Source organism: Neomonachus schauinslandi, chromosome 11, assembly GCF_002201575.2.
Source record: "Neomonachus schauinslandi chromosome 11, ASM220157v2, whole genome shotgun sequence".
Classification (NCBI taxonomy): domain Eukaryota; kingdom Metazoa; phylum Chordata; class Mammalia; order Carnivora; family Phocidae; genus Neomonachus; species Neomonachus schauinslandi.
Genome location: NC_058413.1, coordinates 90,128,531 through 90,153,387, shown reverse-complemented (window position 1 = coordinate 90,153,387; position 24,857 = coordinate 90,128,531). Strand labels below are relative to the sequence as shown.

Here is a 24,857-nt window from a genome sequence, read left to right as displayed (position 1 = left end):
GAACCCAGCCGGCTTGTTGGGAAACAGCCTGTTTCTTGGGGGGGGGCGGGCAGAGTGTCTCAAGGGTGCCCCCCACACATGGCAGTCTGGGTTTATCGAGGGATCCAGGCGGCTAGAACATGGGAGCCACAGGCAGCCCACTGACCCTGGCTAACATTTGTACAAAAGCTGTGGGCAATCTCGGGTGCCATCTGAGCCCCTGGGCTCAGGGATCCAGGGATCAGAGTGGGCAGAAGCAGGAACCTGGGGAGTGTGGTATCTGAGAAGAGAGATTTGGGAGCTGATAGTGTGGCCCCAGTGGGGAGGGGCTGGAGAGAGGGGGCCATGCCAGCATCCACGAGAGGTCTGCTCTGTGCTCTAGGGGCCCCTGGTTAAATTGGGGGCGGGGGGAGGCGGCAATAGAAAGTATGTTTCTTTCTTCTGAGAGATAGCAGAAGCCATAGAAAACACCCCAGCTATGCCCTCACACATGGATACACACACACACACACACACACACAAACACACACACACACACACACACGTTCTGGGGAGATCTGACACCTGGAAGTGAGAAGTTTATAAAAAGGGCCCATGCTGCGGCTCTGCATAGAAGGTGCACATTGTTCCCCAGTGTGTGTGACAATGTCCCCATCCTTCCTCACCCTCCTGCCTCTGATCTAACACCTGCTTCTCTCTTCAACCTCATCTCCCTCCATTCCCATCCTGCCTACCTCGCTCCACACACACTCATCTGGATTTTGTTCTAGAAACAAGTCAAGCTCATTCCTATCTTAAATGCTTTGCTTTTTTTTCCTGTTTGGAACGCCCCTCCCTCAGATCTCTGCCTGACTGCCTCCTCATCATTTGAAGCTTAACTTAAATGTCACCTCCTCAGAGAGGCCCTCCCTGACTACTCTCTGCGCTGTAGGGGCAAGGACAGTGGCAAAGAAGACCACTCCCCCGCTTACTTGAACTCTAATGCTGGAGACCCCATCCCTCTTCCCCGCCCCACATGGCATCCATGCTGTGTACACAGAACCCGCAAACCCCTCACACATACTGCATACAAATAACACGTAACGCATGCACACACACTGCATACAATATAGGGCATATGCACACTGCACTCACAGCACGCAAAATCTGCACCCGGCTTTCGTACCCACAACCCATATGCACCTGCATCCTGTATAGACACATTGTGCACACGCACAAAACCAACACACGGGACAGGACGCTTGGATAACACTTACACCTGCTCTCGTCGACAGCCCACATTCAAGCCGGGTGCACACGCGTGCACACACATGCACACACAGAGGCCATCCCCTCCCCCTGCAGCCGCTGCCCACCCTCCCTGCAACCAGGGAGGAAGGAGCGTGCGGTGACCGGCGGCTACTGTGGGGCTGGGGCGGGGGCTGCACCCCCACCACCTGGCACGATGCTGCGGATTATTAGTTCCTGGTAATTTAGTGCCCTTGTACAGAGTCGATTTGTGCCTTTCATTCCTAATTGATCTAGTGGCTGTTTAAATGGCAGCAGGCATCTGTTGAGAGTAGGAAGGTTCATAAGGCGCAATAATTCATAACACCGTCTGGAATTTGCCTTTCATGTCCCTCAGCTAAACCACTGCAGGGCTCTGCTTAAATTACAGCCACTGAGGCTTTCTTTGGTATTCCACTCAGGGCCAGGAGAATCTTGCATTAAACTGGGATCAGGTTAGATTAGACTATAATATGCTATGGTATTAGTGCCTGCAAATGAAGACTTACGCTGGAGTTTAACCCCCGCACCTGGTTTTCTCTTTGTCTTCAGCCGGCTGGGTAAGGGAAACCCATTGTTTGCCCTACCAGCTTCCTTCCAGAGCCGAATGGATCTTCTAACCATGGGGGGCTGCCCATGTGCCGGCCTCACACATTGACCCTTTTCCCTCTCCAGATTGTAACCTAGGCTGCAGCCTGGGGGTCCCACTGTTCATGCAACAACTCCCAAAACAAGGGTCGGGAGATGGTGTCCAGGGGCACCAAGCGGCTCATCCGAAGCAGGAATGTATCTTTCCTCATCCGCTACTGCCCCTGAGCCTGAGTAGAATGCCCAGTAGGTGTAGGTGTGAGTGTGGATGGAACTGAGTACCTTCTGTCTTTTTGCCCAGAATTATTAGAATCCCAGCATGGGACAGGCTGTTAAGGGTTCCCTCATCTACATACAAACACTGTGTAGGCTGGATAGTCAGTCTTCCTCTTGCTGTGTTCGTAGCATACTGGAAGGGAAAACACATGGTCTGTTTGCCTTTTCAAGACTTACTGCATTCTCCAATATGGTAGCCATTAGCCACATGCGGCTATTTACATTAAAATTAGTTAAAATTAAATAAATTTAAAATTCAGTGTTGCAGGCACCACAGTCCTATTTCAAGTGTTGCTTGGCCTCCTGTAGTTAGTGGCTACCATACTGGACAGAGGAGATTGTAGAACATTTCCATCATTGCAGAAAGCTCTGTCAGACCATGCTGGCTAGAACATGCCTATTGGCAGAGGCCTGAGAGCCAGGCCCGACACACAAACTTCCTCCTCTCTCAGCAAGCAGGGCTTAATCAAAAAGAAAAGGGCTGAATTGTGTGGTCCCAAGGGACTGAGGAGAGCCCAGAGAGGGATGGGCAGATGCTCTTTTGGAATCTCAGTGGAAGGGAATGAGGCTGCAGGTCCAGGGTCAACAATCTGTGCAAACACATGCACCCATGCTAGATGCTAAGACCTCATTGTTCACACGTACTGAGGAGAAATAAGAACGATGTGCACTTATATGTGCAAATAGACACACATATATAATATGCAATAACTATTTCATGGGATCCACATACCTCTTCCAGACTCTGGACACAGTGAAGAGTAAGGTGGGCTTGGCTCTTGCCGTCATCTAGCTCACAGTCTAGTGAGGAAGGCCAATAATAAAACAAACAGCTCAGAGAGCCATCAGCAGAGGCTAGGGGCAGGGGAGTGAAGGAAGCTTCCCAGACTTGGTGATATCTAATCGAGGATCTCTAGGGTTAATCAGGCACTGAAGTAGGCACTCTGGCTTACATAATGCATCCTGGAACGACACCCACATGCTCACACATGCTCACACCCACGCTGTCTTCATTTGCTGATTCATCATCTGCCACCAAACATTTAGTAAGTGCCTGCTATGAGCATGCAGGGCAACATCCTAAGGATACAGTGATCATTAAAACGGGGACAATCTTGGAAGAGAACGGCGATGCTGATAATCATTGAGTCACGGTTGTGCTAAGTGTGCACTGATAGAAAGGTGCAGGGAGATGTCATACGTGTAACTGGGGTGTGTGACCTAAACTGAGTCAGCCAGTAGATGCAGGACAGGTGGAGACACCTGCCCACCATGTGTGGACGTGTGTGCGAGCTCACACACATCCCTCTGTGTACAATGGTAGACACACACTTGTGCACACCTGCTGCCCTCAGCCGGCTCCAGACAGCCAAGAATGAGTCTGTGACCCACCACTACTGCTCACATCCAGGACTTTTCTGGACACTTCCTATATGTCCTTCCCAGGTTAACCTTGAACCAGAAATGGACACATTTCTGTGAAGGCTTATACCCCTCATCTCTCACCAGATATCCACGCAGCTTATCTGACCAAAAAGAAAAGTTAGGCACCCAGAGGGGAGGAATAGAGCCCTCTAAGGCTCCAGAAACCAGGACACTGGATCCTCCATGCCAGGGCATGAGGTGCTGCTACCCAGGCTGGCGTGGGGACTGGGGATGTTCTCAAGAAGCAGGACCTTGGGAGAAGAATTGACGGGAGTGCGGGAAAGGGGCCCTGGTGGCTTCTGAGCCCAGCCAGCAGCAGGTCTCTGTGTGTGCGCATGTATGAGCTCTTGATGTCCCCACAGGCACCCTCTTTTCCCGCTCCTGACGCTGCTGTTTGAGAAATGTGAACAGGCCACCCAGGGCTCAGAGTGCATCACCTCCGCCAGCTTTGATGTGGACATCGAGAACTTTGTCCACCAGCAGGAACAGGAGCACAAACCCTTCTTCAGCGATGACCCAGAACTGGACAATCTGGTAAAGACCCTCTGACCCCCACCCTGGCTAGGGTCTTCCTAACCTCTGATCCTTCCACAAGCCCTAGAAATGATCCTTTTATTCATTCCATTCATTCAACAGAAACTGTGGGGTGCCCACTATGGGGCAGGCCCTAGATGCACCCATTCTAGCAGTTGAGAACCATTGCAGGTTCCTTAAACCAAGAGTTGCATGCCCAGGTTTTGCTGCCAATGGCCTTCTGTTCTCTGCTCACTGCGGCACCTACATCCTGCATCCCAATACCCTGCCCCGCACCCTACTTGCGGTGCAGAGAGGAGGGAAGGAGGGTCATAGGAGCCAGAAGGCATGGAATAGCTGCTCTGAGGCCCAGAGTCCTGGTGTGTTAATAAATAATGTCTTAGGCTGCCCAGTGAGGAGCTGACGGCTGGCGCGCTCTAGTGTGGAGGATGAGGGCAACAGGCATATTCAAACACATCAATAGAGAAAATGACCTGGAGACACAGGCGTGTTGAGAAGTCCAATAGATGTCCTGCCCATCTTGGGGGGACACAGACCAGGCTCCTAAACCCAATTTATCATCCAGATCATCACTACAGGTTTTCTAAAATACACATTCCTGGGCCCCACCACCTGGGCATTGTGATTCCGTAAGTTTGGTGGGCCCTGTGAATCTACATTTTTAAGTTTCCCAGGCAATTGCAATCATCAATAAGATTTGATAACCGCTATCATAGGTAACATCTGAAATTCTCTACTGACCCTGGGAATTCTGCTGAGAGAGAAACAGAGCAGCTGCTCTATTCATTCATCACGATATACAGTTATCCCAGAATTATTAATTATTAACCACAATTTTTTACTTTTCTGTGGGTAGACTACCTAGACCATGCATGGTGAATTTGAAAACTCTGCAAAACTCTCCTCCATAAATTGATTATAGTGCTGCTCTCCCATAGTCAGAGTTTAGCTGATACCTGCTCCCAAAAGGGAAATAGAATTAGAAAAGCAAATGTGGCACCAAAAACAAAGGAAGAAAATGTGCACACACACGCATGCCCACGCACACGCACACACTCAGAGCACCTACAGAACAGACCTCAGTGACTTACTTATTATTCTGTGCTGTGAATTATGCACCCCACTGCTTCTCTCAAGAGTTGAACGTGATATTTTATGGAGTCCAGAAGAGCTGCCAGGAGAGCCCAGGCTGGCCTGGAAATTGGTGAGGTGTGAGAGGGGGGCTGGCGGTTCGAGAGAGGGAAGCACGGGCCGGCCGTCAGCGTTGTTAGCATGGGTACCTGAGGGTCCTGGGTCGGCTCTGCTCATCCCTGGCCCTCCCTCTCCTCTGGCTGGGATGGGGCAGCCACACTGCCCGGGAGCCCAGCCCACTGTCCGGTTCCCTGCAGGCTGGTCCGGCCCCACCCTGTTAGTCAGCGGGTCACCATCTCAGGACCGCCGCTGTGACGTAGGCCTTGGGATTCAGCCCTGCAGCAGCCACGGAGATAGGAGAGGAGGCAGCTATTTCTCGGCAGGGTGGGGCTGGAATGGGGCCGGCAGAGCCACGACCCACTCCTGTCCCATGACACAAAAAGAAGCGGAGGCCCAAGTTGATAGAAGGTGCCTCAAATCAGGCTGAGTCATGGGAAAGAACTGAAACCTTTTTAGGAAGCAGGAGTCCTGGGGCAGCAAACCTCACCCGCCTCGCCCGCCACTACCTGCCAGGTGAAGCGCTCACAGACACCCTGAGAACAGCCTCCCTTTCTAGGATAACCTGGAATTTACCAAAAAGTGGCCACAGCTCTGTGCTCTCCCCTTGCTAACACCACCTGGGTCTCCCGGGGTTTTGTTCCCTCAAAGAATCTGATCTCTTGATTCTGCCCAGCAGAACTTGGTTAAATGTCTTGCCCCAGTGGCCCCAGCCCTCTGGTGTTCCCAGGTCTTCTATCCCAGGTGACCGGGCTGGGAATGGTCCAGTGGGCGGAATGGTCCTCAGACACCGCGTCCACCCACGTGGACCTGATTTACTTAGAGGTCTTGGCCACAGTCAGTGGCTTGACCGACCGGTCAGGGGTTTGAATAGAGAGTTGAAGGAGCTCTTGGAGACGGAGGACCTGAGCCTGGCTTCACGGCTTAGCCCGTGTGCAACTTGAAGATGTAACTCCTCTGAAGCTCGGTTTCCTCGTCTGTAGAGCTAACACACCTCTCTCAGGTGATGGCAATAAAAAAAAATTAACAAGATGGCATGTGGCACGAAATGTCCTTTAAAAATGCATGGCATCCAGAAGGTTAATCTCAAATGCAGTATCGCTAAGGTAAGGAGATCCTCCTTCCCAGCGTCTCCTCCAGGCCCTCAAAGAGACTGTGGGGCGGAGACACTGCAACTTTATTTGCGGGGTCAAGCAGTGCCCTTTGCCACCCCATTTGTTGTCCTGTGTGGGGAGGGGGCGGCTGGAGAGGCCAACGACAGGAACCGTCATTAGAACAAGAATCATGTAGCCAGCACAGCCGAGATGCACATAATTAGAAATTAGAAAAAGGTCAGATCGCGTCATTATCAGCTCAATCAGCTGCTGAGTGCCACAGCCAGTTAATTTGGCATCTGTATTTTTTACAACCCCGCACACGTAGCCCAACGGACTGTAACTCTTTATCCGGACAGATATACTGCACAGCGGAGCAGGGACATAAAATGAGAGACCCCAAGCAAATGAGCTGAGATAATTGAGAGATTTATTTTTTATATATATGTGTGTCAGGGCGGCTTTCCTTTGCCCTTGAATGTTGACTTTCACAGATGGGATTGTCAGGAGGACATGGGGGTCCCCCAAAACTTTGTCCCACCCTGGCCCACACTCTGATCCTGCTTTCTCCCGAGCCCAGAGAGCCCATAGGCCCCAGCCGTGGCAGGCCAACCATTTGGCGTACATGCCCCCACCTCCAGCTGCCTGTCCTCCATTCCTCCATTCCTCCAAGCAAACTGCCTTGCTGAGCCATCCCTTCCCCTGCTCCCGGCAGTCTCCCAGACAAGTTCCCATGGGAGCCGCTGATCGTGCTCTCCCAGACCTGCCCAAAGGTCAAAGAGGTTCCCAGATCACAGGCTTCTGGGGGAACTTCCCTCCCCTGGCTAGCCGCCTCTCCCACAGCACTGATGCCCAAAGAGAGACTCAGTCACGAAACACTAAGAGAAGAGCACAACCACGGGGAGAAGCCAGTCCAGCCCATCCGACTACCCATTTTATAGATGGGGACACTGAAGTCCAGAGGAGGGAAAGGAGTCATTAGGACCAGAACCCAGGTCTGCTGGCTCCCAAGACCCTGCTCCTTCCAGGGTCTCCTCACCTCTCTTCTTCCTGGGGGCAGTAAAGCCCTCATTTATAAATGCCACCAGCATCTCCACGCCCCTACCACCCCTCCCCCCACCCATCTCCTGGCACCCACTCTCTAACCTTCTCTACCTCCCTGTTTCAGGACTATGGGGGTGGCTTGTCACCCCCATGGTGGCTAAGCTGGCATGCCCCCTGCTGAGCTCCCTGGGGGGGGGATGCCCTCCCCCCACCCAGTCCCCACACTCAACCAGGGCTCACCAGGCCCATTTCTCACCTGGCCCACTGATCCCCTGCTTGGACCTAGCAGCCTCTGACTGGCAGTTGGTAAAGTTTGTAAAATTTGCAAGTTCCCCAAACCCCTTTGAAAGGTAAAAGCTTTTTGTTTTATAAAATCTGATTTACGGGCCCCCAGTGCAGTGCCGAGGTTTTATATATTATGCAAGATTTCAAACCGAGGCTGTAAAACGTACGGTTTCAGTTTCATGCATGGAATTTTTTTATGTGTAAATTTTTTAACATTTATGGGGCACGTTTTAATGAGACTCTGGTGTGGCTCGAGGGACAGATTATGGCTGCCTGACTGCAAAGCCAGCTCCAAAATGGGGCCCCCCAGGCCCCTGGGCCCACTCTAAGGAGGCAGGGCCAGAGGCCGGAGGCTGTGAATAAGGAGGCACATGAAGGAGCCAGGCCAGAGCTCTGGGCCCACAGAGACCCCCGGCGGCCCCGATCAGAGTCGTTCACTTCAGCCTGCAGCCTGACTGTCTTCACCGGCATAGGAGCAGAAAATCTTACCAACACTAAGCTAGGGAAAGCAAGTCTAATCAAAGCTAGTCGTGATTAACATCTATAGAGCACTTACTAGGTGCCAGGTGCTGTTGTAAACACCTTACATAATATTATCTTACTTAATCCTCTCTTCAAACTCACAAGTTATGTGCGTATTATGTGTATTATTATCCCCATTTTTTTGTTTTAAACATTTTTTATAATTTTTTACTGTTATGTTAATCACCGTACATTACATCATTAGTTTTAGATGTAGTGTTCCATGATTCATCGTTTGTGCACAACACCCAGTGCTCCATGCAGAATGTGCCCTCCTCAATACCCATCACCGGGCTGACCCATCCTCCCATCCCCTCCCCTCTAGAACCCTCAGTTTGTTTTTCAGAGTCCATCGTCTCTCATGGTTCGTCTACCCCTCCAATTTCCCCCCTTCATTCTTCCCCCCCCGCTTCCTTCTTCTTCTTCTTTTTTTTTTCTTTACATATATTGCATTGTTTCAGAGGTACAGATCTGAGATTCAACAGTCTTGCGCAATTCACCGCGCTTATTATCCCCATTTTAAAATGAGGAGATTGAGGCGCAAGGTGAAATCACTGAGGTTCAAGATCGCACAGCTAGTCCGAGGCAGGGGTGCGAGTCAGATACTGCGCAGTCTGGAACTCCGGGACCCACACTCTTAGCCGCTGTGCTGACCTATAGCCACTGGTCTCCTAGGGCTTTCTGTGTACGAGCTCTTGTTTTTAGTTCTTTCTAGATGCATCTCATCTAATCCTCAGTACAACGCTGAGGGACTCACTACTATTATCCCATTTTACAGGAGAAATGGGGAAAGTAAAGTGCAGAGATTAAGTAAATTGTTCAGGATTTCTCACTGGATGGAAGACCCAAGACTCAGCCTCCAAAACCCACCGTTCTCGAGCATGCTTCTCTGTGCAATTCTCATGACAGCCCCATGAGGTAGTCCTTGTCATCCCCATTTTACACAGGAGAAAATCAAGGAGTGAGAGTCCTACCGCCAATACGTTACAGAGCTGGGATTTGCACCAAGTGGGTCTAACTCCCAAAGCCCACCTCTTCCCTCTAAACCACTTGCTTCTCCAAATTCTGAGGACATTGGAGGTGAAGTACCATGTTATTGACTTAAAAGTCATTGAACTTGTCATGCACGATGGCTTCCATCATCATTTTATCCCCAGTCGTCTGGCAGTTCTCCCATCCCTGGTCTTCACCTTTTTCCTACATCCCATTCCTTGTTCCAGGGACCCCGCATTTCCAACTGCTCAGATCCAGCTGGTGGGTCAGGAACAATTCCTGATTTGATTTTAGCTTTGGCTGCCTTAATGACCCGCAGGAAATATCTGAGCACTTTAAGGAATGCGAGTTTAGAAACTCTTTTGTCTGTAAGTGAGGGAGAATAGTTCCAGCTTCCCAACTTGCAGAGGGAGGAGAGGGTGAAAAGAGCCTGCGCTCCAGGGAAAGGGTGCCTCCCTAACTGCCGCGCGGGATTTAGGTTACCTGAACATATTGCCCCTGTGTCTCTGTGGTTGTGAGACTCAAATGAGATAATGATGAGAAAAGCATGTTGCAAATCACAAAGTGGTGTGTATATATACATATATAAGTGTTTTGGAAGGCAAGGATTTATGACCATCAAGGGCAGAAGCCACAATCCTACAGGAGGCCACTTTTTAGAAAGGAACTTGGTGGTAGTGGGTTGGGGGAGAGGGTTGGCATAAAGAATGGACATTTATCAAATAGCTACCGTGTGCCCAGAACTTTTGCATACATTGTCTTATTCAATTTTCATACCCACTCTACCGGGTAGGTATTATTATCCTAAATTTTACAGATAAAGTAAAACTGCTTGTCCAAAATCAGCAGGCAGGAAATAATAGATTTGGGACATCACACCATGCGACTTCATAGCCAGCTAGAAGCCCCAGTCCTGTGTACTCTCCCGGGACCGGTGAGGGGCTAGTGTGCATTGGTGTGAGACTAAAATGTAAGGTCGCATCTTGTTTTGCTTTTTTTGAAGGATACTTCTCAGAAGAAAGGGACTGTTTCTTTATTTTGAAAGTACAAGGGAGAGAGAGAAGCTGGAGGTGAAGCAAGACTTGGGGGAAAAGATTGAGAACACATTCATCACGTTTGATGATGATATTAAATTAAATGGAATTGTTATTGCTCTAGAAGATTTGAAATAACTTTTTATGTGACATTGATCACTTAGAAAAATAGTTTAATAAATCAGAGTTTTATTCTGATTTAGAAGCAAAAACCCGAAATTGCAAACACGTAGGATAGAGAATGATTTACTAAACATAAATACAGGAGGAAAAACACTGGGAATGCTTCTTTTTCTACTCACTGAATATGGAATAGCAATAGAAAAGCCAACAGGATATTAGAAATTATTAAAAGAGGTTTAAAAATTGTACCCATTTGCTTCCCTGTGGTTTCTAAGATATTTCACATCATTATCGCCTTTAGCCTCATCAACTCTTGCAAGCAAGGGATGATCATTATCTCCATTTTCCAAATGAGGAAGTTGAGGCTCACAGAAGTCATGGACTTGGCCCAGTAACACCTAATTCTGTAAACAGTAGGCCTGGATTCAGGTTGTCTGACAACATCCCTCACAGACTTGCTACTCTGCCTAATAGCCACCCCCACTAATGGTACGGCCCGTCTCTTTCTGTAACATTGAATAGGTCCTCCATATTCATTGCCTCGGAATACCATTATGATTTACTCTACCTTCTTAAATCTTTAAACCAAGCCTATTATCCCATACAAAAGTCATCCTTCAACTGTGCTTTGTTAGACCAAAAAGTAGGTCCACTTTTGGCCACTGGGCACCAGATCTGGTGTAAGCTCCCTGTGTATTTTATTTGAACAAAACCATTATGAGTAGATTTTACTTTGTATTTTATCTTCTCTGTTTGTACTTTCTGGTTCTTTTTTAATAATAAGTATTTATTGGCTATGTTTTTAAAATAAATGAATAGATATATACACCTTTCTGTGTGGTGGATGCATGTATGTAGATTTAAATTAACCAAATGAGTAAATGAAATTTTGATTAAAAAAGAAGAATAGTACAGTAAAGGAAAGCTCAGAGACCAAAGGAAAGAAGAAATGGAAGAAGGGAAGGAAGGGAGGGAGGGAGGGAGGGAGGGAGAGAGGGTGGAAGGAAGGAAGGAAAGAAATAAGAGGGTGGAAGGAAGGAAGGAAGAAAGGGAGGGAGAGAGGGAGACAGGGTGGAAGGAAGGAAGGAAGGAAAGAAATAAGAAAGGGAGGAAAGAAGGAAGGGAGGGAGGGAGGCAGAAAGGGAAAAGGAAAAGGTTTAAGGAATTAGGATGTTTTGTCTGGAAGAGACAAAGCCAGTTGGATAATTTATTCAAGTCAGATGCCTTGTCCCATGTATGGCATAGAGTGAGACTCCATATTTGTGTTGAATGGATAACAACAAATTAAGGGAGCTTATATTGATGGAGGCACTAGGTGTTCTTGGTGCCTGCAGAAGGCTGGGTAAGCGCTTCATATTCAGGAAGGAGAGATTTTGTACATATAAGGAAGAACTTCTCCATCAGCAGGCTGAGAGAAATAGAGACAGTCTGAAGTGAAGGTTCTGGCTGGGAGAGCCTCAGAAGAGAGCAGCCATGTATCTTAAGAGAGTTTGGACCATCCACTCACCTAGATGCCAGCCCAGATCATCTCCCAGGGCCCCTCCCAGGCCTGTCAGTGAACCGAGGGCACAAGTCCTGATAACATTCAGGGAATCAGAAAATGGAAAGCACCTGACAGTCCAATCCTCTCCTTTTACCCCGGAGGAGGCAGACACCTACATCGGCGAGGTATTCTGACTCCTGTGGGCGAGGCCAGGAATGAGAGATGAGAAACCAGAGCAGCCGAATGAGAGAAGGTTACCAGGGAGGGCTCTGGAAATCCTAAACTTTAATGTCCCCAAAGCTATTTGGTCTTCCTAGAACCCTATGCTTCCCATCACTGAGCCACGCCCCCCCCCAAATCATGCACCCTTCAAACTGCTTTTCTCCATCTACACAAATCTCAAGAGCCTGTCTTGGGAACAACATAGGCCATGGGGCTTCATAGCCTAGTGTTATCGCTTGTCAGCCATGTGACTCTAAACAAGTGAAACTTAATATCTCTAGGCTTCATTTTCTTCAACTGTAAAATATGGGCAATCATGGTGCCTCCTTGCAGAGGTGGTTGTGGGGTATAAATAAGGTAAGGCATGTGGAAAGTTTAACACAGTGCCTGAGACATAGTAAGAATAAGACATGTTTGGGGATTGTTATCAAGCAATCAGTGAGCATTTATTAAATACTTTGTATGGTGCTAATTATTCTGAAAGACAGAAACCAAGATATCCATGACCAAAGTCAAGTAGAAAATTGAGAGCAAATGTTCCTTCAGTACCAAATAAACCATTCTAAAGTCACAATTCTCTTCTTTGCCTGGTAGAGCACAGTCTCTCTTGGTCTCAGCCCCATGGAGGGAGCACTCCCTTAGGATAAGACCCTTGTATTGAGCCCTGCATGAAGACACAAAATTGTTCGTCTCTATCTTTGAGTGACACTTAGTGTCAGTATTCCAAGAGTCCTTAATTAGTTAAGCACTGTTCCTGCCCATCAGGCAATCCAAAAGCTAACCCAGGGACTACTCAATCGTTCCCCACTAGAAATGCCAGTGAAGCTCAGAGAGGAGCATGGCACTGGTGTCCAGCCACACCGCTCTGCTCACGCCCGACTGTCAGAATTCTCTGGGAGAGATTCCCTGCCTTGTTTCCTAGGCATCAAGATGCTAGCCAGCAGTTAGGAGGGTAGGATTAAACAGGGACCCTGTGTACTGCTTATGTCGACATCAGTGGGTCTCAAAGGGCAACAAGCCCTACCTTTTCTTTTTTTTTCATTTCAATGTAATTATAGATTCACACAGAGTTCTAGGAACTAATACAAAGGAGTTCTGATTCCCCTCTTGCATAATGCATATAGTTTCACAACCAGGAAATCGACAATGATGCAATCCACCAATCTTACTCAGATGACGCCATTTTACATGCACTCGTGTGTGTGTTTAGTTTTGTGCCATTTTATCACAGATATAGATTCATGTAAACTCTGACAGTTGAGAGACAGAACAGTTCCTCCCTCTGCACCCCTGGGCCACCACCAATCTGTTCTTCATCTCCATAATGTTGTCATTTCAAGAATGTTAGATAAATGGCATCATACAGTATGTAACCTTTTGAGATTGGCTTTTTTTTCCTCAGCATAATTATTCCTTTGAAATCCATCCAAGTTGTTGAGTGTATCAACAGTTTGTTCCTTTTTGTTGCTAAGTAGTCGTCCATGACATGGACGTACCACAGTGTCTTTACCCACTCACCTGGTGAAGTATATTTTGGTTGTTTCCGGTTTGGGGCTGTTAGAAATAAGGCTGCTTTGAACATTCACATACTGTTTTTGTGTGAACATATATTTTATTTCCCTGGGATAAATGCCCAAGAGTACAATTGCAGGGCGTATGGTAAGCAATTATGTAGTTTTGCTTTAAAAAAACCTGTTATACTGTTTTCCAGAGTGAGTGGGTGAACAATTTTTCATATCCCCCAGTAATGTACGAGTGATGTGTTATCACTATTTTTCATTTTAACCATTCTGATAGATGTGTAAGTGATATCTAGTTGTGGTTTTAATTTGCATTTCCCTGATGGCTAAGGAAAATGAGTATCTTCTCATGTGCTTACTTGCCATCTGTGTATCTTCTTCAGTGAAATGTCCGATGTTGTCTTTTTCCCCTGTTCTAATTGGATTGCTTGCTATTTTGCTGTTTAGTTCTGAGAGCTCTTTATATATTCTAGAAAGAATTCCTTTGTCAGATATATGGTTTGCAAGTATTTTCTTCCAGTCTATAGTTTGCCTTCTCATCTTTTTCACAGGTTCTTCTGAAGAGCAAACATTTTAAATATTGATGAGTTCTAATTTATCAGTTTTTCCTTTTCTGAGTCAAGCTTGTGTGGACCTCTTTGCCCACTCTTAGGAACTCGTGATTTTCTCCTGCATTTTTGTTCTAAAAGTTTTATAGTTTTATATCTTACATTTAGGTCTTTGGTCCAATTGAGTTAATTTTTATATAAGACTTAAAGCAAGGTTTGCTTTTTTTTCCTTGTGGATGTCTGAGTGCTCCAGCATCATTTGAACAACCTTTTTTGAAAAGCAATTTGGCAGTATTTATCATGAGCCAAAAGAATGTCCATAGCTTTTTCTCCTGTCACTTCTGGGAATTCACCCTGAGGAAATAATGCAGACACATGACTCAAAGCAGGAAGCTTGGAAAACAGTCACTGTAACATTTTTTATAAAATTGAAAAATTAGAAATAGCCTAAATGCCCAACAATGAGGGATTGGTTAAGGAGGACACACATGAAATAATAGGCAACAATTAAAAATATATTTACTGAATAATTTTTACCCATTCAACAAATATTTATTCAGTGTCCAGAGTGTTGGTGCCAAGGATAACATGGTGAGCAAATCAGACACCCTCTCTCTCTTCTGGAAGCTCGCAGGCTGGAAGTGACAATAGAGAAGATGGTGCTGCTGTATAGAAAAATTCATTTGGTAAACTAAGGGGAAAACAGGAAACAAAGTTGTAAGCACAAAGTGACTAAAGCAATGTTAAAATAGATGCCTGTGGAAAAGACAAAAAAAAAAATCATCGTTCTTTTAGGGTGATTGGGTCAAGGGCAGTTATTTTCCTCCTTGACTTCCAAACCGCCGGTAGCAATTGTCTTGTTCTAATAATAACCATGATAAAGAGAAAAGCTCCAATTGAGAACTAGCCTCTTGCCATGAAGGGTGGGGAGTGTCCATCTGAAGAGGGACAGTCACGTCCAACAATCCAAAGGGCACAGGACAGCTCGGTGTTCAGAGCCCAGCTAAGTCATGCGGGATGATCCCGTCAGTCAGCAAGTATCAATGGGGCATCTGCAAGGTGACCTGCCCTCAGAATACATGCTTAAGAACGTAGACAGTCCCTGACTTCTGGAGGCGCCCACAAGAGCTCCGATCTCCGTCTTCCTCGTGCCTGCTCAGCGCTCCACACTTTGCAGCTTCTACGTTCCCTCTACAATCCTTTCCACAAACCTAGAAGGTTGTTAAGGAGAGCATAATTATCCCCACTTTTCTGACAACAAGATGCAGACCAGTTGCCCGAGGTCCCCCAGATAAGACTGGCAGGGTCAGGGCCAGAGACCTGGCTTTTAGCTCGATGGTTCTCCAAATACCATTTACTCTAGAGTGGTTATGTTAACAGTGGGCTAAAAGCATGCAAACCATAACTAGAATTTAAGGAGGACACATATGAAATAATAGGATTTAAATTTAAATCCAGTGGATGAGAAAGCTTATGCCTAAGGCAGGGCATGGGCTTCTCCCCCCTGGTGGGCTTGGGGCTTAGGAGGTCAAGGTGGCAGGAGGAGTGTGATATGAACACCTGGGCTCACCTCTCCTTCCTCTCCTCAGATGGTGAAGGCAATCCAGGTCCTGAGAATTCACCTGCTGGAATTGGAGAAAGTCAATGAACTCTGCAAGGACTTTTGTAACCGGTACATCACCTGCCTCAAAACCAAGATGCACAGCGATAACTTGCTCAGGAATGACCTCGGGGGACCCTACTCCCCCAATCAGCCCTCCATAAATCTTCACTCACAGGTAACACACAAGGCTGGGTCCTATCTCCTAAGCCAGGTGTAGGAATGTCTGAGGGTCCCCTGGTGGCCTAGGGAAGTAGCTTAGACTCACTGTATACTTTTAGCATGAGGGCCCTCCTCTGATCCACTCCTGTTCATCAGGCATCACCAGAACTCACCATACTGGGGCATGGGTATTCCTTAGAAAATGACCAAAGTGATTCCTGGCTTCCTGGCCCAAGATATCCTAAGATATGCACGTAAGTGTTGAGATGAGGCAGGGGCAGAGCCGGGAATGGACCCCGACCTCTTAGCCCCGAACACTTCTCGAGAGGGCTTGCTGAGCTCTCTGTGTTCTTGAGAAGGAGGGTTTGGTCCTTCCCTGAATCCTGCCCACCTCATAGATGAGGACAGCTTCCCATGCGACTGCTTCTCCTGCATCAGTTTCTTCCAGTTGCTCACCTTACCCTGGCTCATCTGCCTTCCTAAGGTTCAGGGCCACTGTGGATGTCCCCTCCAGTCACCCCCCTCCCAAGAGTCACCCCCACCTTCATCCGGGGAACTGGGGAACGTAGAAATGGCAACTATGTGTTCTGGATGAGAATGGGCTCTTGTCTCCAGGGCGGAATATTTTCCCCAAACCCTACGGAGCTAAGAAAGCTGCCTGGTGATACCCTTCCACCAAGCTCACCGACATCTACGTAAGCCACAGCTCACCACTTTCTTCCCTCCCACTGAGTTCCCGAGTCTGGGACAGACACAGGGAGGGCCCCAGGAGGCTTACAGTAACCTCTTCTCATGAGACAATCAGGCTTGGGGAAAAGGATAAACTTTCTAAGAATGATGGGCGCTGGAAAAAGTGCCTAAGAAAGGTGATGCCATTTTTATCTCTAAGCTTTAGGGACCAGCACACTTCATCCATCCCTCCAGGTTGTAGAGGCAGGGGAAGGGTCAGGGGGCCTTCTAGAAGGCCAGCCCCACCTTGCACAAATCCAAAGGGATCTCTTTGGGACTCAACAGTGAGTACTGCATGGGACATGAGGCAAGAAGTTTATTTCCTCTTCCCATTGCTTGAAATCACCAACTCACTTTATTACAGATCTAAAAACAGCCGCCCAGGCTTCTGCTTGCTAATATTCTCTTGAAATAGACTCATTCCTTCAGAGTCTTATTGTACTTTCCCTTATGATCAAAATTAGCAAGAAACTTGCATAAAAGAGGACAATAATTGCTCAACGAGCATCTCGTTTGTAATTTATTAGTTTCTATTATTGTGGGTTACCATGGCGACGCTGCGCAGCCCGGTGACGGGAGAGATGCAAGATAGGAGCTGAGGAGGCTGTGAGGCCTCAGCAAATGGAGATGCACATTTTTATCAGTAATTTTCATGAAAATAATAAGTGAGGAGTTAATGAGATGGAAAGCCATCCTGTGGCTATTGTGAATTTTTTTTAAGTGTTGATCTAATTAGAATGCATCGGTCAGGAAAAGTAATGAGGATTTAGTGCCTCACAGAGATGTGAGGATCATATCAGAAAATTAGCACAAGTCTTTGGAAATAATCAGGTCCTTGGAGAGGCTCTGGATTTCCCCTCCTGGGCTCTCCAAGTCTACCTCGAGGGCTGACACTGGAGCTGTACCAGGGTAGTGGGGGAGGAGTGGGGGGCCAGAGGGCTTAGCAGCCACAGCGGCCCCCTCCAGGTTGGGGTCCTGGGGCAGACAAGGCAGTCTGCTGCAGGCAGGGCCACTGGGGACGCGGGGTTGGCAGAGAAGGATAACGCGGGCTCCGGGTGAGCCAGGGCGTGGAGTCGCTGCCTGCAAAAGTCAGTCCTCCTGGGAGATCCCAGCCTTCGGGGCCTCTGAGCTTTGAGGAAAGAGGAGAGAACTTTGATTCCGTCATTGTAAATATCAGATCTCTGCCTGACAGCCAAGCTGGCCCTGGGGTGGCCACCGCAGAAAGGCTTCTGATCTGCTTAGAAAGAGGAACTCAGACAATAGGGCAAAAACAAAGACAAGCTCGAAAAAGAAGACAAGACACTTGGCAAGGTGTTCCTATTTGGAATTTCTCAAACTTGTCCCTTTCATTGCCTCTGCCTTGCCGCCACCTACTAGGTTCAGACTTCAGTGGGTAAATGAGATAATCAGACACACGCTGCTGCCATGGATTCCTAACCTGCCATGCCTGTCCTCTCTGGCTAGCCCTCGGCCCTCCACACACACACACACACACACACACACGCACACACGCACACACACGCACACCACAAACACACCTACACATGCCTCTTCAGCTTCTGCTGGTGGACTTATGGTCCTAAGACTCTGTTCATGTCCTTCTCCTGCTCAAAAGCTCTGATTGTCCTCCGAGTTTTCTCATCCTTTCGCCTGAGAGTCAAGGTGCTCCCAGGTCCACATTCTCCCATGCCTGTCTGCTCGGATGACACTTCCACAGCTCTGCAGGACCAAACCCGGCCTCTTCCCAAGGACAGTAACAAGGCTGCTCTCCCCTGGAGGCCTCTCTGAAGCCCCATCCAGAAAGGCCTTTTCTTTCTCCCAACTAAGTGCTGGAACACTGGGGGCCACTTATATATAAATATCCTATGTCACTTTATCTCAGAGTCGCTGGTATAAGTGTTATTCTCCTCTCCTAGATAACAGACGTGTTTTGAGTACAGACAGTATTTTATATACAATTATAACCCATGCCTGGTGGAGGCTAACCCAAGGTCTGATGCGTGGACGGCCAGTAAATATCTGTGTAAAGAAGTAAGACAAGGAGACAGATGGACACAGATCAAGGGAGGCCAGAGGAAGCCAAAGGAGGGAAGGAGAAATCAGAAGAAAGATAAAGGCAAAGAAAGACAACTCAAGGGAGGCAGAGGAAGGATGAAGGTCTGGAGGAGAAGGGCCGCAGAGGGAAGGGAAGTGAGGCTGAGAAGACCCCAGGTGGAAAAGAGAGAGAAAAGGAATGGCAGCAGCTGAGGACTGGGGGATGAAGGGACAGGCTGGGCAGGTTCGGGGTCAGTGCGAAGCCAGGTGTGTGGAGGAGGGAGGGTGCGTAGGACATGCCACGTGCTGTCCACATTCCCAGGGCAGGCTCCTGTCACTCTCCCTGAGCTGGGGGGTGCGGGGCTGGCTGGGCCTTCCTGGGGAAGGAGAGGCCTCAGCTGCCAAGAGACTTTGGGTGCAGGAGGCTGGCCTGGGGATCAGGGCATGGGGGCCAGTATGGGAGAGAAGAGAGAAAAAGAGTGTCTGGGGCATCTGTGTGTGTGTGTGTGTGTGTGTCAGGGGTGTGCCCATGGTGGGGGGTGTGTGTATGTGTGCACGCGCGCACATACACACAATGGTTCACATTCGTCATGGTTCAACCTTAATCCCCCCAGCCTGAAATAGCCGCACTGAGCACCAGCCAGGCCCAGGGAGGGGTGTCTCCCCTCTGGAACATGATCCTCAGGATCAACATTCCAGGCGCCTGCCAGCTTTGTTGCAAACCGCTGGCTCATGTTTTTCCCCGGGTGCTAATCATTTGGCCTTGTGTTGCAAAGTGGGAGACATTTTTTTTATTCAAATTGGTGTCCCCACCCCAACCCTACCCGCCCCAGATGCCATACTGTGTCCCCATTCAGCTCTATGGCAGTTGGGCACCTTCCCTGCTTGGCCTTCCATTTCTGAATGTGAGCTCTCTCTTGAGGGTGGGAGGGGGGTAGGGAGTAAGGGAAACGACTTCCACCAAGCCCCAGAGCTGAACCAGGGTTCCCAAGGAATTGGGCCACAGCTAGTTTTTCCCACATCCCCAGGAAGCCATCCTGCTCCGCCTGCACCTGAAGACATCCAAACTTCCTCACACCTCTGAGCCCAGGCTTCTTGCAAGGGCAGCCTCCTCGGTAAGGAGGCTCACTCTAGACTCTGACTTCTGTTGGACAGGCTTCTCCTGGCCTTTCCTAGAGGGCATAAACCAAGTAGAGAGAACCTAACTCCCGCCTTGCTCGAGTATTAATTTGACTTGAAACTCCCCGCTCTTTCTTCAATGGGGCTGGATCTAAGCCGGGGCCCTATCAGGGCAAATCGGACTGAGCCGAAGTTCTCAGTCACCAAGCATTTGGGGGGGCATTGCACCGTGCTAGGTCCTATGAGAGCATGAGTGAATTATCCAAAAGGAGCTCCCAATCTCAGTGTGAGGGAGCTGTGAGTCACACCTGAGGATCTAAGTAAGTTATGTGAGCCATAGAAGGCTCCGGGTCGAGGGAACATTGAGGCAGGCAGGAAAGGAGCAGCCAGAGACAGCGGTCTGATTGAACAAACCACATGTGTGGCTTCGGGTTACCCCTGTCACTGCTCAGCCCCCTTCCGCCTCCCCCCAGAGAAGGCCTGCACACTCTCATGGCCACAGTCTGTTCCTGCCTGGAGACAGAATGAGCAAACCTCAGCATGGATTAGATAGGCCAGCTGGAGGATTTTGCCCATTGTGATTGGAGAAGTTGCAGGTTCTCTGGCCTTGGGAGGACTTCCGAGGGGAGAGGGGAGAGGGGGAGGGGGTGGTAGGCTATCTGGGAGCTCCAAAAGTGAGTGCTCCTGGTGTAGAGAGAAGCCTGGGAGAAGGTAAGGAACAGAGACAGCCTTTCAGAATCCCTGGAGAGAAGGAGTTGGTAAAGATGAGGGGTCATTCATTCCGGCCCCGTGAATCTGTTCAAGCACAACGGAGCCTGCTGAGTTCCAGGGACCTCAAAGTGGATATGACAGGATCTCTGACCTCCAGATGTAACAAGGGACTATCTTGCAACCAAGTTGGAGGAGTTATGCTTTGAGGCTGGAAAGGATGGCCAATCACCAAAGATGGGAGATGTAATGGGGAACGTAGGTGATGGTGTAAGGGTTGGAAACATGTTAGAGGCAAATTAATTGAGTAGCCCCTCGTGTGCTGCTCCAGGAAGAACTGGCAGGGAGCGGGGAGAACGTCAACATTTCCCGAACCTCCTCTACATCTCAAACACCGTATCTATTGGGTGCTTTACATATATTACCTTATTTACTCCTCACAACAAGGCTGCAAGGGGCACATGATTTTCTCCCCCAGGAAAGAGAAGCTCAGAGAAGTTAAGACACTGGCTCAAGTAAGCAGCAGAGACTGAGATAGGTCACTCTGGAGTCTATGTTCTACTTATTATAATAAGTCTTTGGGTTTTTTTGTGTGACACATAGGAAGAACCAGGGGTCCTGGGCCCTGGGGGGGGGAGGGGTGACTCCCTTAATCCTGAGCAGCGATTTGGAGACCAGAGAGGAAGAAACCCAGAAACCCGTTGATGGGAAGCAAGACTTTAGACTTGCTAATTGGGAGAAGAAAGGCACAGAGTGAACCCAACTCTGAGATGTGGGGCTTGGCAGAGCAGATAGAACTCTATAGCTCTGCTAACTCTCTAAAAAAATAGGAAGCGGCCAGTGATTACACCCCTACCTGGGGCAGGTGGACTTGCCTACTGACCTACAGGGAGTTTGCATTCTCTAGACTAGCAGGAGGTCAAGGAGGTGGGGGACAGTCACCTCAGTCACCCCCTGGAAGTTCTGCTCAGTGGCCAAGCATCCACTTGGATTTGACCAGGGAGTTTTAAGGCTGGTGGGAGGAGGGGGAGGTGATCTATCCTGCAAGATCACCACTGAGGGGCGCCTGGGTGGCTCAGTTGGTTGAGCGACTGCCTTCGGCTCAGGTCACGATCCTGGAATCCCGGGATCGAGCCCCGCATCGGGCTCCCTGCTCGGCGAGGAGCCTGCTTCTCCCTCTGACCCTCCCCCACTCATGTACTCTCTCTCTCTCTCTCTCTCTCATTCTCGCTCTCTCAAAATAAATAAATAATCTTTAAAAAAAAAAAAAAAAAAAAGATCACCACTGAGATGGAAAGGGGGCACCCCTAGACGGCAGCGACAGGAAGTAGAGTTCCGGGAGCTACCCTGCCTCATTCTCACCACAGCCATCAAAGCTGTCCCTTCCGCCATCCTAGCCCCCAGCACTCCAGCTCGGGGGGGCAGGACACCATGAGGACCACCCCTCCTGCCAGGCCAGTGAAACCTGAGCAGTTCTCTCCTTCCCAGAAGGAATGTTCCTTAGGAGTGGTAGCTGCCCCTTGTCCCCACGGGCCAGAAGTGCCTTTCTCTTGAGACTAAAGTCCCCAGCAGGAGCGGAACAGCAACAGGATTAGGTGGCTTGTTTACATGTGTTGGATTCCCTGAGTTTGGGAGCCCAGCTTTTCCCAGCCAAAGACAGGACTCTGGCCCTGCCAGAATGGAGGGACACTGCCAGGAACAGCGTGTCTGGGGACAGGGGCAACCTCCCCACCCCTGTAAGACACACACACACACACACACACACATGCACACGCACACATGCACGCACGCTATCCCAGGGCTAAAGCCCAGTCAGGCCATGCGTTTATTGAGCATCTATCATGCACCCAATACTGTGGTAGGCAGTTTGGGGGAATTCAAAGAAAGAACACTCTTTCCCTCAAAATATCTGCAACCAAAGCTAGGGAAAGAAGACACACGCATAAGAAAGAGAACCATTATGCTTTATGTCCAGTATATCAGGCCACCAGGAAGCATTGAAGGAGTCAAGAGCATGGGCCACGGGCATGCCCAGGATGAGTCCGGACCAAGCTTTCCAGCAGAAGTGAGACACCCCAGACCAAGTCCCCACCCGCCAGCCCAGGCCAGTTAGCCCACAGACCTGTCCTCCCGGGAGGCTTGGGGAGGTTTGGGGGAGAGCAATCTGCGCTGGTGGATCAGCAGAGACCCCTAGTGGCCTGGAGGTGGATGGCAGACAGCGGGGCCCCATGGGCTGTACTGCCCCCTCCAACTCCTACCCCCCCACCTGCTTACCGATTTTCTAAAATCGTCAGTCGGAAGGACCGTTGCAGTGTCATCTAGTTCATATCCCCTGTTCCACAGGCGTCCTAGTAAAATAAACATTCCGGCTATTTCAAAATAACTTAAAGGAAAATTTTTCTATCCGTCTTTGCCTTCACTCCTTCCTTTCTTCCTCCCATCAGTTTATTCCGGGAATTTCTTCCTTTGGTGGAAATTTCGTTTCCCTGGGCAACAGAAGCCCTTTCCCGATTAACAGTGAAGACTGGTGGCTCCAGGGACTGAGCCGGCTCCTCCCGGGCTGACATCAGACCATGAGGTCAGAGTTCATAGCCATAGTCCGTTCCTTCGTGCCACACACACCCCACCCGAGCACCCTCCGCTTCCAAGCGCGATCCCAGAACCTTTCACTTGTCCTTAGGAAGGCCTTCCTTTTGAACAAATCATCTTTTTTGTTGTTGTTGTTCCAAAATGAGATTTGGAGTAAAACTCGCCCGGTGACCACCATGGCTGATGGTGCGAGGCAGTGAAGGCTTTGCAGCTGGTCCACGGGGTTTAGGAGGTGCGAGCTCTCAGCCGTTCTAAAGCTGCTCCCCTACCTTGCTCTGCCCACTTCAGAGAGGCTCTCTGCCTCTCTGTGTCTCAGAAAAACAGCACACAAGGATCGTCAGTGGGACAGCTTCTGGGGAGGCCTGTGGAGCCCAGCTTGTGGGTTTCCATCCAAGTCCTGGGTCCCTTGGTCCAGGCCCAGAGATGTCATTCCCAGGAAACTCTAGGGAAGTTTTCAGCTTTAGGACCTTGTCCTACTGGGAAAGCAAATCTTACTACTAGAAAGTAGGAGCCCACACACACCCCAGTTTGGTGGGATGGCTCCACCAGGGAAGCCAGGCTTCCAGCAGTTTTCAGAGGCTTGGGGACGCCACGGCCATTCCTGGTGGGACAAGGCAGAGTTCTTGAGCTAGGTAACCAGCTCTGAGCCCCTGGTTCCTGGACAATTGGGGCAGGGATGTGAGACTCTGAATGCTGAAGAATGTCGCTAAAACCTGTTCACATGTGCTTCTCACCTCTTTATGGGCGCTAAGGAGCCTGGAAGGAAACAGCTCTGTTTGGGTGTAGACAGAGCATCATCCACCTGCTTGGGAGTCTGATAAGCCCCAAGAGGAAGCTGTCAAGAAGATAAAAATACTGTGTGCTTAGCCAACATTTTCTCCCCAAGGGGCTTCCACGGCTGCCATAGTAGCTCCTTCCTCAGAAAAGCCGTAGACCGTTCCCAGAGATTCAGAGCCCATCGTCTCTGTAGAGACAAAGGCTCAAGAGAGCTAGACCCACCGCTACCCCTGAAATGGCTGCAGTCAGGTCACAGAGCTCATTCAAGACAGGGTCGCAGCTCCCACTTGTGGGGCTTGGCCGGGGCCCGGGAATGTCTTCGGCGAGGAGGCAGGAATGAAGGGGGCGCGAGGTGAGGACTGACCACCGCGGCTCGGTGTGCAGTCCCAGCTGAATCTCCATTGCTGCTAAGTAAAGAACCCAAACGGCTCTAGGACCTTCTAGGACAGGTTTTTAAATCCTGGCTGTGCCAAACTCAGCTCCCTCATTGAGTGGCTTTAGCCAAAGGAAGTGGAAAGTGATTTATTGGGTGCTTACATGTGCCAGGCTCCCTGCTTACGTGGAGCCGGGATGTCTGACTCCAAAGCACATCTCTCCAAGCGAGCATCAGCACTGCGCTCAGAGCCAAAGGACCTGGGTTCAAGGCACAGCTGTGTGACTCCAGGAAGTCACTTTGGTTCTCTGGACCTCAGTTCCTCTTCAGGCAAATAAAATCATTTCTCCCATAGTAGTGAGGAGATTAAAATGAAATAGCATGGTAAAAGAATGCTAATATTCGATGTGTGTAATAAATAGGTAGTTTCAGAGCCATTGGTCTTTGGAACCAGCCGAGGGCGGTTTTTACAAATACAGATCACAAAGGGTCTGGTTCAATGACCCTGAGACTCTGTCTCTGGAAACACGGCAGGGCTCAGGCCGGTGTGTGAAACAGCTCATATTTACAAATGTAGGGGATGGATATTATTTCCCCAGACCTCGGGGAGGCCCAGATTTTCCTTCCGCTTTTTTGCCCAGC

The 24,857-nt window shown here is 49.2% G+C and overlaps 1 protein-coding gene across 1 annotated transcript in view; it reads left to right on the top strand.

Annotated features, from left to right (window-relative positions):
• PKNOX2 (PBX/knotted 1 homeobox 2) overlaps positions 1 to 24,857 on the top strand; it is a 252,855-nt gene that overhangs the window by 205,367 nt on the left and 22,631 nt on the right. Inside the window, exons 6-7 of the mRNA XM_021696423.1 lie at positions 3,897 to 4,068; positions 15,714 to 15,902. Of these exons, the coding sequence (XP_021552098.1) occupies positions 3,897 to 4,068; positions 15,714 to 15,902 (361 nt within the window). The remainder of the gene's footprint in view (positions 1 to 3,896; positions 4,069 to 15,713; positions 15,903 to 24,857) is intronic.